The 14,866-nt window shown below is 41.4% G+C and overlaps 1 protein-coding gene across 2 annotated transcripts in view; it reads left to right on the top strand.

Annotated features, from left to right (window-relative positions):
* Positions 1 to 13,874, top strand: part of LOC131251203 (dnaJ protein ERDJ2-like) — a 35,515-nt gene extending 21,641 nt beyond the window's left edge. For both annotated transcript variants that reach the window (XM_058251780.1, XM_058251779.1), the window contains 2 exons: positions 11,462 to 11,572; positions 12,901 to 13,874. In XM_058251780.1, coding sequence (XP_058107763.1) covers positions 11,462 to 11,572; positions 12,901 to 13,728 — 939 coding nt within the window. In that variant the 3' untranslated portion in view covers positions 13,729 to 13,874. The remainder of the gene's footprint in view (positions 1 to 11,461; positions 11,573 to 12,900) is intronic.
* The last annotated feature ends 992 nt before the right edge of the window (positions 13,875 to 14,866 follow it).

Genomic DNA, 14,866 nt, shown 5'->3' with positions numbered 1-14,866 from the left:
TATATATTTTTAATCAAAATGAATTTTAATTGTGTATACATGTGTTTTGATTGATAGGAAATTCCATAGACATTCACAAATCATTCACAGACATTTCTAAGATACATAAGAAAGAGAGGAGCACTTATAGTTGAAGGGATTTTATTATTAAGCTTTGGTTGTTATTATATTTCAAGTTATGGTATAACACAGGCCTTTAATTACATTACAGAGAATAACCTTTGATTCTAAGGCAAAGCTCAAGATAGCGTGATTGGAGTGATCCACATGATGTCTGTAGTCACTTGATAAGGGCTCCTCGTGCACCTCACATGGCGAGATATATATATATATATATATATATATATATATATATATATATATATATATATATAGGCCTCTCCTATATAGCATCCTTGATATTATCGATATTAGGTGTGTGTACTGCTTAGATATCTCCGACACATGGAACATAGGGTTATATCTTTGAGGGAGAATGCATAATGGCATAGAAGATGACAGAAAAATCATGGTTGCTGCTAAGTGAGATGGATGATGGAGTTTTTAGACATCATAGATGCTATACTAGAGAAAGAGTGCACCACATGGTGATTATGCACTCATAAGAGGTATTATAGTGGGCTTTGCTCACCATGCGAGTAAGCATGAAGCTCATGTCAAGTGAGGGAACATCACCTTGGGAACTCAACACTCGCCTTTTGCATGATAAGAGTAGTAATGCACTATCAAAATCCATAATATCAATAGGCACCGAGGGCCGATAGGTGCTATGCAGCTAGCATCAAGTACAAAGCAATAGAAAGGCAAGTATGTGGGCATAGGAGAGCGCTGGCACCATACAGCTAGTAAAATGCCGGTAGCGGCCAGGCACTTAGCCCTGGGAATAGCACTAGGTGCCGGGCACTGACATAGCACATCAACAAGAGACATTGGAAGGATGACGCTGACACTGACAAAACCTAGGAGCGTGGGTACTGACATGGTGCAATGTAGGGTGCCGATGATAGCATAGTGCTGGGGTGGAATGACATAGCAGCAGTGGGGGACACATGAGATGCAGACAGCGCAGGATGTGGACATCGTAGATGATGGCGTGGATTACTTGATTATGGGAGTGCGGTGCAGATCATTGGGCCATTCAAGGAGAGGGCACTGTATGATAAGCCTTTGAAGAAAGTGTTTGCACAAGCGGAGGCTGCGGGTACATGTAATGATGACACTAGCCATTTAATGATGGTGCTGCATAGTGGGCCACTTGAACCATCTATGAGGGAATGGCCCATATATCAAAAATGGAGGCATGGGCCACTAACTGAAGGATCCTGATTGATGACCTGCTTAGTTGAGGAGATCGCAACTTGATGATTGGTGTTCCCTGCCTCATAGTTAGTGCAGCTGTGTCAATTGCCTAATGGAATGAGCATGTGCACTCCATGCGAGATAGCAACTAGAGCTAGGCATCGAGTCGAGTTGGACCGAGTTAGGGCCAACTTGACTCGATTCAGTTTTGAAATAGGCCTGACCCGAACTCGATTCGACTCGATATCGAGATCAACATGCCCGACTCGATCCGAGTTCGGTCTGGCCCGGACTGATTCGGACCGAGTTTGATCCGGTCAGAAGTACCGAGTTAGGTCAAGTTGGCACCGAGTCGGATTGAGAGATGAGGGAGGGAGGGAGTGGAGAGAAGAGAGAGGAGGGTGATGGTGGTGGATGGTTGCTGGGCTTGGAAGAGGAGGAAGAGGAGGGAGGGAGGGAGGGAGGGAGTGGAGAGGAGAGAGGAGGAGGGTGATGGTGGGAGGGAGGGAGTGGAGAGGAGAGAGGAGGAGGGTGATGGTGGTTGCCAAGCTTGGAAGAGGAGGATGAGTGAGGGAGAGAGAGATGTTGGGATTGGGTCGGGGTAGGGTTCGAGAGTTGGGTTGAGTCGGGTTTCGGATCGAGTCGAGTCTAACCGGATTGAGTTTCGGGTTGAGTCGGGTCGAGTTACTGGTTAACTCAAACATGACTCGGTTTGAGTTTGGATTGGGCAAAGCTTACTCCGTTTGGACTGACTTACCCATTCAGTTTGGGTCGAGTCGGATCAGACCGAGTCGGACGAGTCGAGTTAGCCGGATGGGGTCGTCCCGTGCCCACCTCTAATAGCAACTGGACACGTGCATCTCCATGCAATACAATGCGAGGTTGGACACGTGCATCTCCATGCATTAGAATTTAGATGGGAGGCTAGACACATGCATCTCCATGCATGGGATGTACGAGGCATGCTGAGGAACATGAAGCCATGAGATGTATCGTGACATGAGATGCATCAAGACAGAAGGAGCAAGATATGAGAGAGATGTGAAGGCAGGAGAGATGAAAGACAAGGAGTACGTCAAGGCGGGAGAGATGAAAGACATAAGATGAAACAACTTGTCTTGGCATGGATTAAGATGTGATGCAGGACAATAACCACTTGCTCTAAAAGCTCGAACTGATAGAACATGACGAATTAATACCCTTATCTCATAGCCCAGGCCCCAAATCCATGCGTTCCGCCCCCTCGTGCGCCCCAAATCCATGGGTTCTGCCTCACATGAGCGACCCACCTCACACGGGCTCTAAATCCATGGGTTCTGTAGGCCGCCTACCTTGAGTGTGCTCGTGCATCCTACATGCCACTCCACTCGAGCCCGGTGTGAAAATGCCTCCACATTAATCACCCTCGGTGAGAAGTTTCGAATACGAGACCTTCCGCTCTGATACCAATTTGATGTAGGACAATTAACCACTTGCTCTAAAAGTTTGAATTGATAAAGCATGTCGAATTAATCCCTTTATGATGTAGGACACATGATGTAATGCTAGCAGGATGGTAATCCTCAAATCTTATGTTAAAAATTCAGCAGGATAGTAATCCGAGGGTGCAAAACTGAAAATTCAGCACTGGTGTAATTTGAAAATTACAAGCTGAAAATTCAGCAATATGACAACCTGAAATTACTATGCTGAAATTTCAGCAATGGTACAAGTGGGGACGTGAACTGAAAATTCAGCAATATGGTCCTATATGCAGTCCATACTCTACTAACCCTAGATGTGACTCTAGCATAGATGTAACACAAAAATCTTATGCTAAACCTATGGTCTTTGATACCAAATTTGATGTAGGACACATGATGTAATGCTAACATGCAATGTGGAGATTATGAAAGAGTCCATAAAGTAATTCAATTAACAAAAGATGCTAACCTACCAAGTAATTAAGAGTAAGCAATAGGAAATAAAATCTGATTTAACCTAAATCACATGCCCGCATGCTACGAAATCACATAAATCAATTAAAACTAGGATCGATGGAAGGATAAAACTTGCAATTCAGCATATGTATGTTCCACATTCAAGGGATTTTTTTGGTAAGTTTTTATGATTAGGCTTAGGATGAGAAAAATCTGAAATTTGAAGGATTATGGTTCATGGGAATTGAGTATTTTGGAATTAGGTTTATATATATATATATATAGAAATTGGGGAAATTCTAGAAAAATTATGGATTTTAGGTTTAGGGTTAGGGTTTTGAGAATGGAAGAAAGGAGTTTTGATATAAGGATGATGGAAAGCCAAAAGGGGTTAGGTGAGATTCACACGTGTGGCTGTATGGGCACACGTGTGGCGTGAGAGGATGAGTTTAGGTCAGTTAAGGTTTGGATTGTGGATGGGTATGCAAAAGTTGGGTTTGGGAGAAGACGAAGATCTGGGATGGAGAGAATGAAGAACTTGAAGAAAATACCTGAATGGGGGAGAAAAGATAAGATGGTGTAGGGATAGTTGGAGACCTCGCACCTCTGTTGATGAAGATTAGCCTCGCACCAATCTTCATTAGAAATTGCACCGAAGTATCTTCAAATCACATAAAGATGGGAGAAGAAAGCAAGAGCTTCTCTCTCTCTCTCTCTAATTTTTTTTTTAATCACAAAATCCAATGAGGGTTGGATCTCCACCCCCTTGTGCTTTTATTATTAAAAATTCAACATAATTACAACTATGCTACTCACTTAAGTGAAGTGGCCTATCGTCCAAAATAAGAAAAATAAAATATTTATTATCAATATCAACCATCAAATAAATCCTAAAAATAACAAAAACATAAAGAAAGCAAGATCAGAGTCCAATGGCCCCAATATCTAAAAGATTTGGTGGCCCGATGGCCTGATCGACAAGATCGAACGGTCGGATCGACACGAAATAGCAATCCTATGACTAAAATGATCTCCCAAGCAGTCCACATGCATCATCTCAAGGCGTGGTTTTCCTGATGCACATCCAATGCATGTGGGGTCTTCAAAATGGCCTGGCGAGCCCTATTTGGAACTCGTCTCCCATCCACGAAGAAAGCTGCGCTGATGTGGGTGGTCGTCTCTGTCTCTGGTACATCCGAGTAGGTCCTCCGATGTCCCCATAAATTCCCTTCGGCTGAGGAGATCTCGCCTCTGGTGAAATAAAGCTGCAGTGATGCTTGAGGAGATCCGGGTCTCGTTGTTGAAGCTTTGCCTCTGTGATCTACGTACTGTTTGATTTTGTTTTGCCCTTCCACTTAACAAGGTACTCCTGGTAACCACCATGTCGTGTGGAAACCGCTTTTTCATCTAAGATATCCTCCATCTCTCTTCTCATAGGTATGGATGGTACGAATGGTAAATGTTGAGAAGATGGGTCAGGTAATGGCCATGGGTTTTGGGACAAGTCAGGGGCATCATCATTAAAGTTCATGTGAGGGTTAGGGGAATGTCCATAAAACGGTACAAGATCTTCCACATTAAATGTGGAATTGATACCCATGTTAGGTGGAAGATCTATCAAGTAAGCATTCGAATCCAGTCTTTTCAAGATTTTGTATAGTCCAATGTTACGGGCTTGTAAGTTTTTTATGGTTCTCTGTGGAAACCCTTTTGGACGTATTTTAATCATAACTTCATCACCTATAGCAAACTCTTTAAACCTATGGCGTGAGTCGGCAATCATTTTGTATGTTTCATTACTTGTATTGATTACTTTTCTAATCTCCACATGCAAGTCATGCATATGTTGTGTAGATGCATGTGTAGACTCTGAAGGCCTATGGAACATAGACATGGGTATGCAATCTATAGGGGTCATAGGCTCATCTACTTGTCTATCCAAATCCACTTCCTCCCCAATACTCATTTGATCGTGATGAAGGTTTGGTAGAGTCAATGCGTGAATGTCTTGTACGAGTGTAAGCTCATCCGGTATGCCCTTTGGAATAACAACACTAGACTCTTCCAATACCGGACTCACCTCAGATGGTAACTCTACACTACCCTCATATGTAACCTCAGGTGGCATCTCCATAATAACCTTAGTTGTGACCTCACTTGCCACATGGGCATATAATGTCAAATCAGTTTTAGTCTCTTTCAAACCTTTGGCATTAACTATAGGAAGAGACTCAAGCTGGAGTTTCGTCACACCTTCAGGACCACGTTTCTTGACGTCCTCCTTTTCTGAAGTACTTTTGGGCAGGAGAGGCTTCAAGAAAATCCTTTTGCCTTCATATAGAAACAAACACGTATTCGAGCGATCGAACAATGTTGCGTCCCTGTCGTACAACCAAGGTCTGCCCAAATGATGTGGCCTATATCCATAGGCAAAACATCACACTACAATGTGTCCGTATAGGAATCAAACTGGATGGGAATGGAACAACGCTGAGAAACCTGAATCGCAGATGCATCAACCCATGAGACTCGATAGGGCTGAGGGTGAGGAACGACTAGCATACCTAAGCGGTGCACGGTGCACGCAGATACCACATTGATGCAACTGCCACTATCAATGATCACCTTGCAGTTTTTGCCACCACACTTGGCATAGGTATGGAAAATTGAATTCTTGCGCCAATCATCACTTTCTACAATTTGGCCTAAGGTGCGACTAATAATTGCAAGTGACACAGTCTCAACTCCTTCAATTTGATCCTCGACTTGTGATTGGACATCTTCCTCGGTGTCGGGGTTCTCTTGAAGGGAGGCTTCAAACCGATTGATACGCGCATTGGTCATGGTCAATTGAGTCATGGTGGTCTTATTGTGCGCTTCAATAGTTGTCAAACGATTGTTGATAGCGTTAAGGGCCTTGGCAATTTGTTCTAGATTCATAGTGGAATGTAGGCCAAAACCACGTCCTGAACAAGTGGGCATAAACAAGGACACTCTAAAGGAAACCCTAGGTTCTAGGACAATGTGATGACAATGATAGTACCATGGTATGCCAAATCGGTTACGTATCGGTCGTATCGGCCGATACGTAACGGTAACGGTGCAAACCGTTACCCGTTTTGGGGTCGAAACGGCCGATTCGATTTTTTGTACCCGTATCGGCCGATACGGGACCGATACGGGGGTAACGGGCCGTTACGGGGCGTAACGGGCCGTTACGGGCCCATAACGGGCCCGAAACGGTAACTTTTTTTTTTTTTTTTTAGCTTTGTTTTTGCTGTTTTTTTGAAACCTCTTGCTTCCAAACTGTTTCTAACTCCTTCTACTACTAATTTCGACCAACCTTAGCTAGGTATTTGATAGAAAAACACATTATATTATAGATTTTTTTGAATCAAAGCTCGGTGGGCCATTTTTCAGAAATTCGTCAAAAATAGGTATTTATACTTTTTTTAATATATTTTGCTATTTTAATCATGTCATATGATGTGTTAATCATAGTAGAACATGTTAATGTGCATTTTACAGATTTGGGGTGCCATTTAATAATTTTTTAATATTTTTTTCTATTTACGCATGAATTTTGGCCCCTTTTTTTAAAATTCGAAAAATCAGTTTTTAATGGTTGTTTTGCTGTTTTAATCATGCCATTTGATGTATTAATCATAGTAGAACATGTTAATGTGCATTTTACAGATTTGGGGTGCCATTTTATATTTTTTTAATATTTTTTTCTATTTACGCATTTATTTTGGCCCTTTTTTGAAAATTCGAAAAACCATTTTTAAATGATTCTTTTGCTGTTTTAATGATGCCATATGATGTGTTAATCATAGTAGAACATGTCAATGTGCATTTTACAAATTTGGGGTGCCATTTTATATATTTTTATTTTTTTTTCTATTTAAGCATTTATTTTGGCCCTTTTTTGAAAATTCGAAAAATCATTTTTAATGATTCTTTTGCTGTTTTAATGATGCCATATGATGTGTTAATCATAGTAGAACATGTTAATATGCATTTTACAGATTTGGGGTGCCATTTTATATTTTTTTTATATTTTTTTCTATTTACGCATTTATTTCGGCCCTTTTTTTTGAAAATTCGAAAAATCATTTTTTAATGATTCTTTTGCTGTTTTAATGATGCCATATGATGTGTTAATCATAGTAGAACATGTTAATGTGCATTTTACATATTTGGGGTGCCATTTTATATTTTTTTTCTATTTACGCATGAATTTTGGCCCTCAAAAATAATTGCAAACACCTAAATGTAAGATATTTTCATATTACATTCATTCTAATATATCTATCATTGATAGTAGATAGTTAGAAAATTAAATATATGAATTTTGTAGTCAAATTCAGGTTATCTGGTTCATAAATTCATCAGACAGTCCGATACAACTTCTCATTAAAGAGTGGACCGTTACACCACCATAAACATGTTCCAATTTATAAATGAATGCATATTTGGAATGCTTAGAATATTCCGGATTTAATCCATATTTTTTCATATTTTTTTGGCAAAAAAAAAATTTTGCGCCGTTACGGGCCGTTACGCCCCCGTATCACCGTTACGTCCCCGTATCCATATCGGTTTTGGAGGTCACCGTTACGCCAACCGATACCGATACGGGACACCTTGGATAGTACTAACCTAGAGATCACGCTAGACACACTAACCAAAAAATTAAGCAAGTCGCTATCCTCAAATCTTATGTTAAAAATTCAGCAGGATAGTAATCTGAGGGGTGCAAAACTGAAAATTTAGCATGGTTGTAATTCAAAAATTACAAGCTGAAAATTCAGCAATATGACAACTTGAAATTACTATGCCGAAATTTCAGCAATGGTATAAGTGGGGATGCAAACTGAAAATTCAGCAATATGATCCTATATGCAATCCATACTCTACTAACCCTAGATGTGACTCTAACCTAGATGTAACACAAAAATCCTATGCTAAACCTATGGTCTCTGATACCAAATTTGATGTAGGACACATTTTTTTATATAGAAGTAACGATAGTTGTATTGAAGAAAATAGGGGGAAAATAATGAGAAAAAGGGGAGAGTCTGCTGAGGGAGCAGACTCAGCTAAGCTCCTAAAAAGCGAAGGTCAAAGTCCTTAAGAAAAAAAACATTTACAACCCATTCAAAAAGAAGACCCTTGGCCTTGGAGGAAACAAACTCTGCGGAATTGGAGATGTTTCTAAAGCTTCTCCCGTTGCTTTCTTCCCAAACAGACCACCTAATAGCCAAAATAGCCATTTTCCAAAGACTTGTTCTTTTCTTTCCTACCCTGATCCCATGCCAAGCTGACAGAAGATTATCTACCAAACTAGCAAAACACCAACTGATTTTGAAACGCTTGCAAAAGTCAGACCAGATTTTCACAATGAAGGGACAATGGATGAGCAAATGGTCTACCGATTCTTCATCCTTCATGCAACATAAGCAGATGTTGACAATCTGCATCCCCCTTTTTCTCAGATTGTCCATTGTAAGGATTTTCTTCTTGCCAACCAACCAGCTGAAACATATAATTTTTGGGGGAGCCGAATACTTCTAAATGAACGGGGTGGGGATAGAGTCTAAAGATGCGCCCACTCTAAAGGTGCTATTGATGTAGGACACATGGTGTAATGCTAACATGCAACGTGAAGATTATGAAAGAGTCCATAAAGTAATTCAATTAACAAAATATGCTAACCTACCAAGTAATTAAGAGTAAATAATAGGAAATAAAATCTGATTTAACGTAGATCACATGCCCGCATGCTAAACAATCACATAAATCAATTAAAACTAGGATCGATGGAAGGATAGAACTTCCAATTTAGCATAGGCACGTTCTACATTCAAGGGACATATTTGTAGGTTTTATGATTAGGGTTGGGATGAGAAAAATTTGAAATTTGAAGAATTATGGTTCATGGGAATTGAGAATTTTGGAATTACAGTTTTATTTATTTATTTTTTATTTTAAAGAAATTGGGGAAAATCTAGGAAAGTTATGGATTTTAGGTTTAGGGTTAGGGTTTTGAGAATGGAAGAAATGAGTTTTGATATAAGGATGATGGAAAGCCAAAATAGGCTAGGTGAGATTCGCACGTGTGACCATATGGGCACACGTGTGGCGTGGGAGAATGGGTTTAGGTCGGTTAAGGTTTGGATTATGGATGGGTATGCGGAAGTTGAGTTTGGGAGAAGATGAAGATCTGAGATGTAGAGAATGAAGAACCTTGAGAGAATACCTATATGGGGGAGAAAAGAGAAGATAGTGTGGGGATAGATGGATACCTCGCACCTCCGTTGATGAATATTAGCCTCGCACCAATCTTCCTTCGAAATCGCACAGAAGTATCTTCAAATCACATGAAGATGGGAGGAGAAAGCAAGAGCTTCTCTCTCTCTCTCTCTTGTTTTTTTAAAATCACAAAATTCAATGAGGTTTGGATCTCCACCCCCTTCTACTTTTATTATTAAAAATTCGAAATTAAAAATTTAGCATAATTACAATTATGCCACTCACTTAAGTGAAGTGACTCATCGTCCAAAATAAGAAAACTAAAATATTTCTTATCAATATCAACCATCAAATAAATCCTAAAGATAACAAAAAACATAAAGAAAGCAAGATCAGAGTCTGAGGGGCCCATATTTGAAAGATCTAGTAGCCCGATGGCCTGATCGACAAGATCGAACGGTTGGATCGACACGAAATAGCAATCCTAAGACTAAAATGATCTCTTAAGTAGCCCACATGCATCGTCTCAAGGTGAGGTCTTCCTGATGCACATCTAATGCATGTGAGGTCTTCAAAATGGCCTAGCGGGCCCCATCTGGAACCCATCTCCATCTATAGAGAAAGTTGCGCTGATGTGGGTAGTCGTCTCCGTATCTGGTACATCCGAGTAGGTCCTCCAATATCCCTATCATTTTATCTCATAGCTCAGGCCCCAAATCCATGGATTAGGTCCTTGACCGAACCCTTATCGTGGGCCCCAAATCCATGTGTTCCACCCCCTCGTGCCACTCGCCTCACATGGGCCCCAAATTCATGGTTTCCGTAGGCCACCCACCTCGAGTGTGCCCCTGCATCCCACATGCCACTCCACTCGAGCCTGATGTGAAAATGCCCCCGCATTAAGATGAGACGTGTCTTTGCATGACATATGGCTCCCACCTATGTGGCCATAAGGAGGGACTCTTTGAGGAGCAACACCCTCTCCATGGACCATAAGGACCGACTCTTCTAGGTGCAGCACCCTCGTTGAGGAAAACAAGTAGGCGCCTTCCTATTGGATTTCTTGAGAATTAGATCTCGTGTCTGGGGAAATCGATCCGTGCAAATGAACCTCTGAGGGAGTATTTATAGGTGATTTGAGGTCAGACAATACTCAAATGACAGCTGTCCGGCACTAGCAAGGAGGACACATGGCACAATCTCATTGGTCGGCTTGGAATCCTCACCATCTTGCCATCACCACCTGTCAACATTGTGTGTTCTTACTAAATGCTTGTAACTGCTTTACAAGTTGGATTAGAATGATCTTGGGTTTGTTTGAAAGATAAATTGATGGGCTTTCAAATGGGACCGGAAGCACCTCATTTAGAGACACTATTTGACCTCTCAAAAGTCGGCCCAAAGTTCTTGATGGCGTAACTCACGCTGCTTGCACAGTCAGCTATGCACAACTTCAGTAAATAGACTGGATTTGCCTCGTTACACCTCGGATCTGAGTGATCTTGGGCTTGTTAGAAAGGTAATTTGACCAACTTTCTAATGAGCTATAAATCGCGCCGATTGGAGACCATTTGATCCATTATTATCTGACTCAAAGTCTGCCTTCTGTAGCACTAGTTCCACTTCAACTCTTGATTGAGTGTATGGAAATCATCATACGAATCTCAGCCCTAGCACTTGGAAAGACGATTTTTTTTTTCTTCCCAGTGTCAATAAAGTGATGTTCTTCAACATTCTTCTTTCCTCCGAGGGTTCTCGAATTTAATGTGTCCTTTCTCATAACTCATGCATCTGACTTCATATGAATCCTTTGCATTCACCTGTAGCCACAAACTATCAGGGAAATACAAGCTATCATTACATTCTTTTTGAATTCCAATTTTCCCACTTTCCAATTGTTGCAATGATGACTGCTGATTACATTACCTGGATTTCCTTTAGCAGTAAAAATTATTTATCTGTGGCCTTGTATTCTTCTACTGCTGCAGGCTGTTCCTCTCAGCTCGAGAAAAGCTGTTGGAGGATCCACCGAAGGCATTGCACCCTTTTTGCAGCTGCCACATTTTAGTGAGGCCATTGTTAAAAAGATCGGTCGCAAGGTAAGTAGGTATCACAGATACCTATTCCCTTTCAAGGCATTTTCTTTGTAGTTATTAACTTGGATGAGAACTACATTCAGTGAGCACCAACCAGAGAAGTGCATGTCTATAAAGATTTGCTCGCACACATGTTTCTACATACCGAAGTCCTGGCGCTTTCATTGGCAGAAGACATGGGCCTAAGGTGATCCGTGGGGCCCCTTTCAGCAGCCAGTGAGGTTGTAGTCTATGTGGACTACCATTTGTGCTGACTACTATAGTGGCCTTCAGAAGAATTACCTCTCATTTCCAATTCTCTCCCTGTTTTGTCAACATCCTGATATTGGATTATACTGACTAATTCATAGCAATTGGAGATGCGCTTTTATTGGTTTCCTTGAAACTACAGAAACACTTGGGTGGACCCCACAATCTTTTCTGTTAATGATTTATAGGTGCTTGACAATAAAACTGAGTACTGTGTAAGCACCATGAAAAACCAAAAAACGAAAAGAAAAATCCAGCAGATACAATTTCAGGGAACTTATTATTCCGGACATCTCTGCTTCATTTTAAGAAGGGATAATTGTGGACAGCTCCCCTGTTCTATTACAACTGCAAACACCTTTCCTTTGTTTTGGGTTATCGCATATACCTCCCATTTCTGTTAGAGGCATTAGAAGAATTTGCACCAAATGACAAAAATGCTCACATCTGAGAAGTTTTGTTTTGTGCATGCGGGGTCCACCATTATGCACAAATGGCATCCAACCTGTCCAACTGGGTCACTCCATAAAAAATTGGATGCCTAAAAAATATAGGCTATTCAAAAAATCAGGTGGACCATATTATAGAAACCAATGGAAAATCACAGAGTAGTCCAAATTCACATGGTGGGACACCTGATAGTTGGATCAACTTGATTTTTGGGGTGTCCCATTTTCGTGTTGGAATGGCCATACTGAACGGGTTGGATGACATGCATGCGCTGCACTGGGTCCGTACGTGCAAAACTAGTTGCAGGAGATGGTGTTAAAACGGTAAATGCTTGAAGATAACAGTGTCATTTCCTTGTATGGGGATTTTGCAATGAATCTTTGAAACTGAGGGAAGGTATATGTAATAATCCAAAACAGAGGGGTGGTGTATATAATTTTCATAAAACAGAGGGGAGCTGTTTATAAGTGTCATAAAACAGAGGGGTGGTGCTTCCCTTTTTAAAAAGGAGATATTTAAAGGGAAACGGATAACAGTGCATTTTGGCTAAGCTTCTTATAATATTAATTTCTGGTCACTATTGTTGATCTTGTAGTTAACATTTTCTCTGTTTCAATTTCATCTTTCCTCAGAAGGTGCGGACATTTCAAGAGCTACGAGACATGACCTCCCAGGAGCGTGCTGAGTTGCTCACTCAAACTGCAGGGTTCTCTGATGCCGAAGCATTTGATGTAGAGGTGGTCCTTGAAATGATGCCTTCCATAACTGTTGACATTGCATGCGAAACAGAAGGTGAGGAAGGAATACAAGAGGGAGACATCGTTACAATGCATGCGTGGGTATCCCTCAAGCGTGGGAATGGCCTTACAGCTGCCCTTCCCCATGCCCCCTATTTTCCTTTCCACAAGGAAGAGAACTTCTGGTTGCTGCTTGCGGACCCCGTCTCGAATGATGTTTGGATGTCTCAGAAGGTGAGCTTCATGGATGAGGCGGCTGCTGTTATGGCAGCCTCAAAGGCGATCCAAGAGACGATGGAGGGTTCACAAGCCAGCGCGAAGGAAATAAGCTCTGCAGTGAGAGAAGCAGTTGAGAAAGTAAGGAATGGGTCGAGGTTGGTCATGGGTAAATTCCAGGCGCCTGCGGAGGGGAACTATAACCTGACCTCCTATTGCATGTGTGATGCATGGATTGGGTGTGATAGAAAGACGAGCTTGAAAATAAAGGTTCTGAAACGGAGTCGGGCGGGGACAAGGGGACCTGTGGCGGAGGAGGGTCCTGCCATGGATGATGGGGCTGAGGAGGAAGATGAAGAGGACGAAGTATATGATGATTACGAGAGCGAGTACAGTGAAGATGGTGAAGATGGAATACAGGAGAAGAAAACTGGCAAGTTGGCCAACGGCAATGCGCATGAGAAAGGTGGTTCAAGTACTGAATCTTCGGACAGTGATGAAGAGTGAGGCTTGAAAGCCTTTCCTCTTCTTCCTTCTATGACATTGAAAAAAAGAAAAAGAAAATATCAGAAGCCATCTGTCTCAACTCCTGTACATCTTTATATATACTTTTTTGCTTTATTACATGATGAATAAGCTATGGGTTCTACGCATGGATTGACAACATGTTCTTTGTAGATGCATCTGAAAGACATGATGGACTACATCCACATTGAAAGAAATGTGCCATCTTTGAAAGTTGATTGATGACGACTGCAGACAAAGATCATGTTGCATATAAGATAACCTCTAACATTGTCCCATGGATTTAAAGTTGATGACTTTCCACTTTGATGGTTCAACTTCGTTTGGGTACTGAGAAGATCCGTGGCCTGATGGTTGGTTGAGGGACTCCTAGATGAGATAATGCTATCAATGTTTTAAGGCTCGTGTGCTGACTCTAGAGTGCCTCTTCTCACCATCGAAGTTGATTGGTAAGCTTTCTTGGCTTTAGAACAGTTCTAATTTTAACATGAAATGCATCACAATCAAGGTTTTGTTTGAAATTGGTGTAACAGGTATTGTTTACCACTGATATGGCATTGTATCACCCCTGCAGCGGGCTGTTTTGGACCTATAAGACTGTATCTCATGGGTGATACTTGTGCATATGTATAGCTTGATACATACCTGTTTCCAATGATTCTTTCTTTCAACCTTGATTGCAATTGATCTCAAGCATCTCTGAAATTTTGCTAGAGTTAGGATCAGTGCCTGTATCATCTCCTTGTATGTTGTAAGCTCTTACCTTTCTGTCGATTTGGTGCCCAAGCTGAGACTAAGCTAGTCTCGAGATTGAGTTTCCTAAGGTGAGTGACTTGTATCGAGTCACTGCAAATAGGGCTGCAACTTAGGTTTGGATCTTCTCAAGACCAAGTTTCCTAAGATAAGTGAATTTTCTTAGTCATTGCGGATAACGCTGCAACTTGGGTTGGGTTGATCCGATCCAATCAGTCGGGTTGTCAGCTCTCGGACCCGATTTGAATTTGGGTTGGGTTTCGGTTGAGCAAATTTGGGTTACTGTCAGGCTGGGTTGAGAATAACACTTTGCTTGGGTCAGGTTACGTTAGGTTGAGTATAGAGGATTTTGGGTTGGGTTCAGGTT

This window comes from Magnolia sinica, chromosome 7 (genome assembly GCF_029962835.1).
Source record: "Magnolia sinica isolate HGM2019 chromosome 7, MsV1, whole genome shotgun sequence".
Lineage (NCBI taxonomy): Eukaryota > Viridiplantae > Streptophyta > Magnoliopsida > Magnoliales > Magnoliaceae > Magnolia > Magnolia sinica.
Note: the sequence above shows the minus strand (reverse complement) of the source record. Positions and strands in the feature narration are given on the sequence as shown.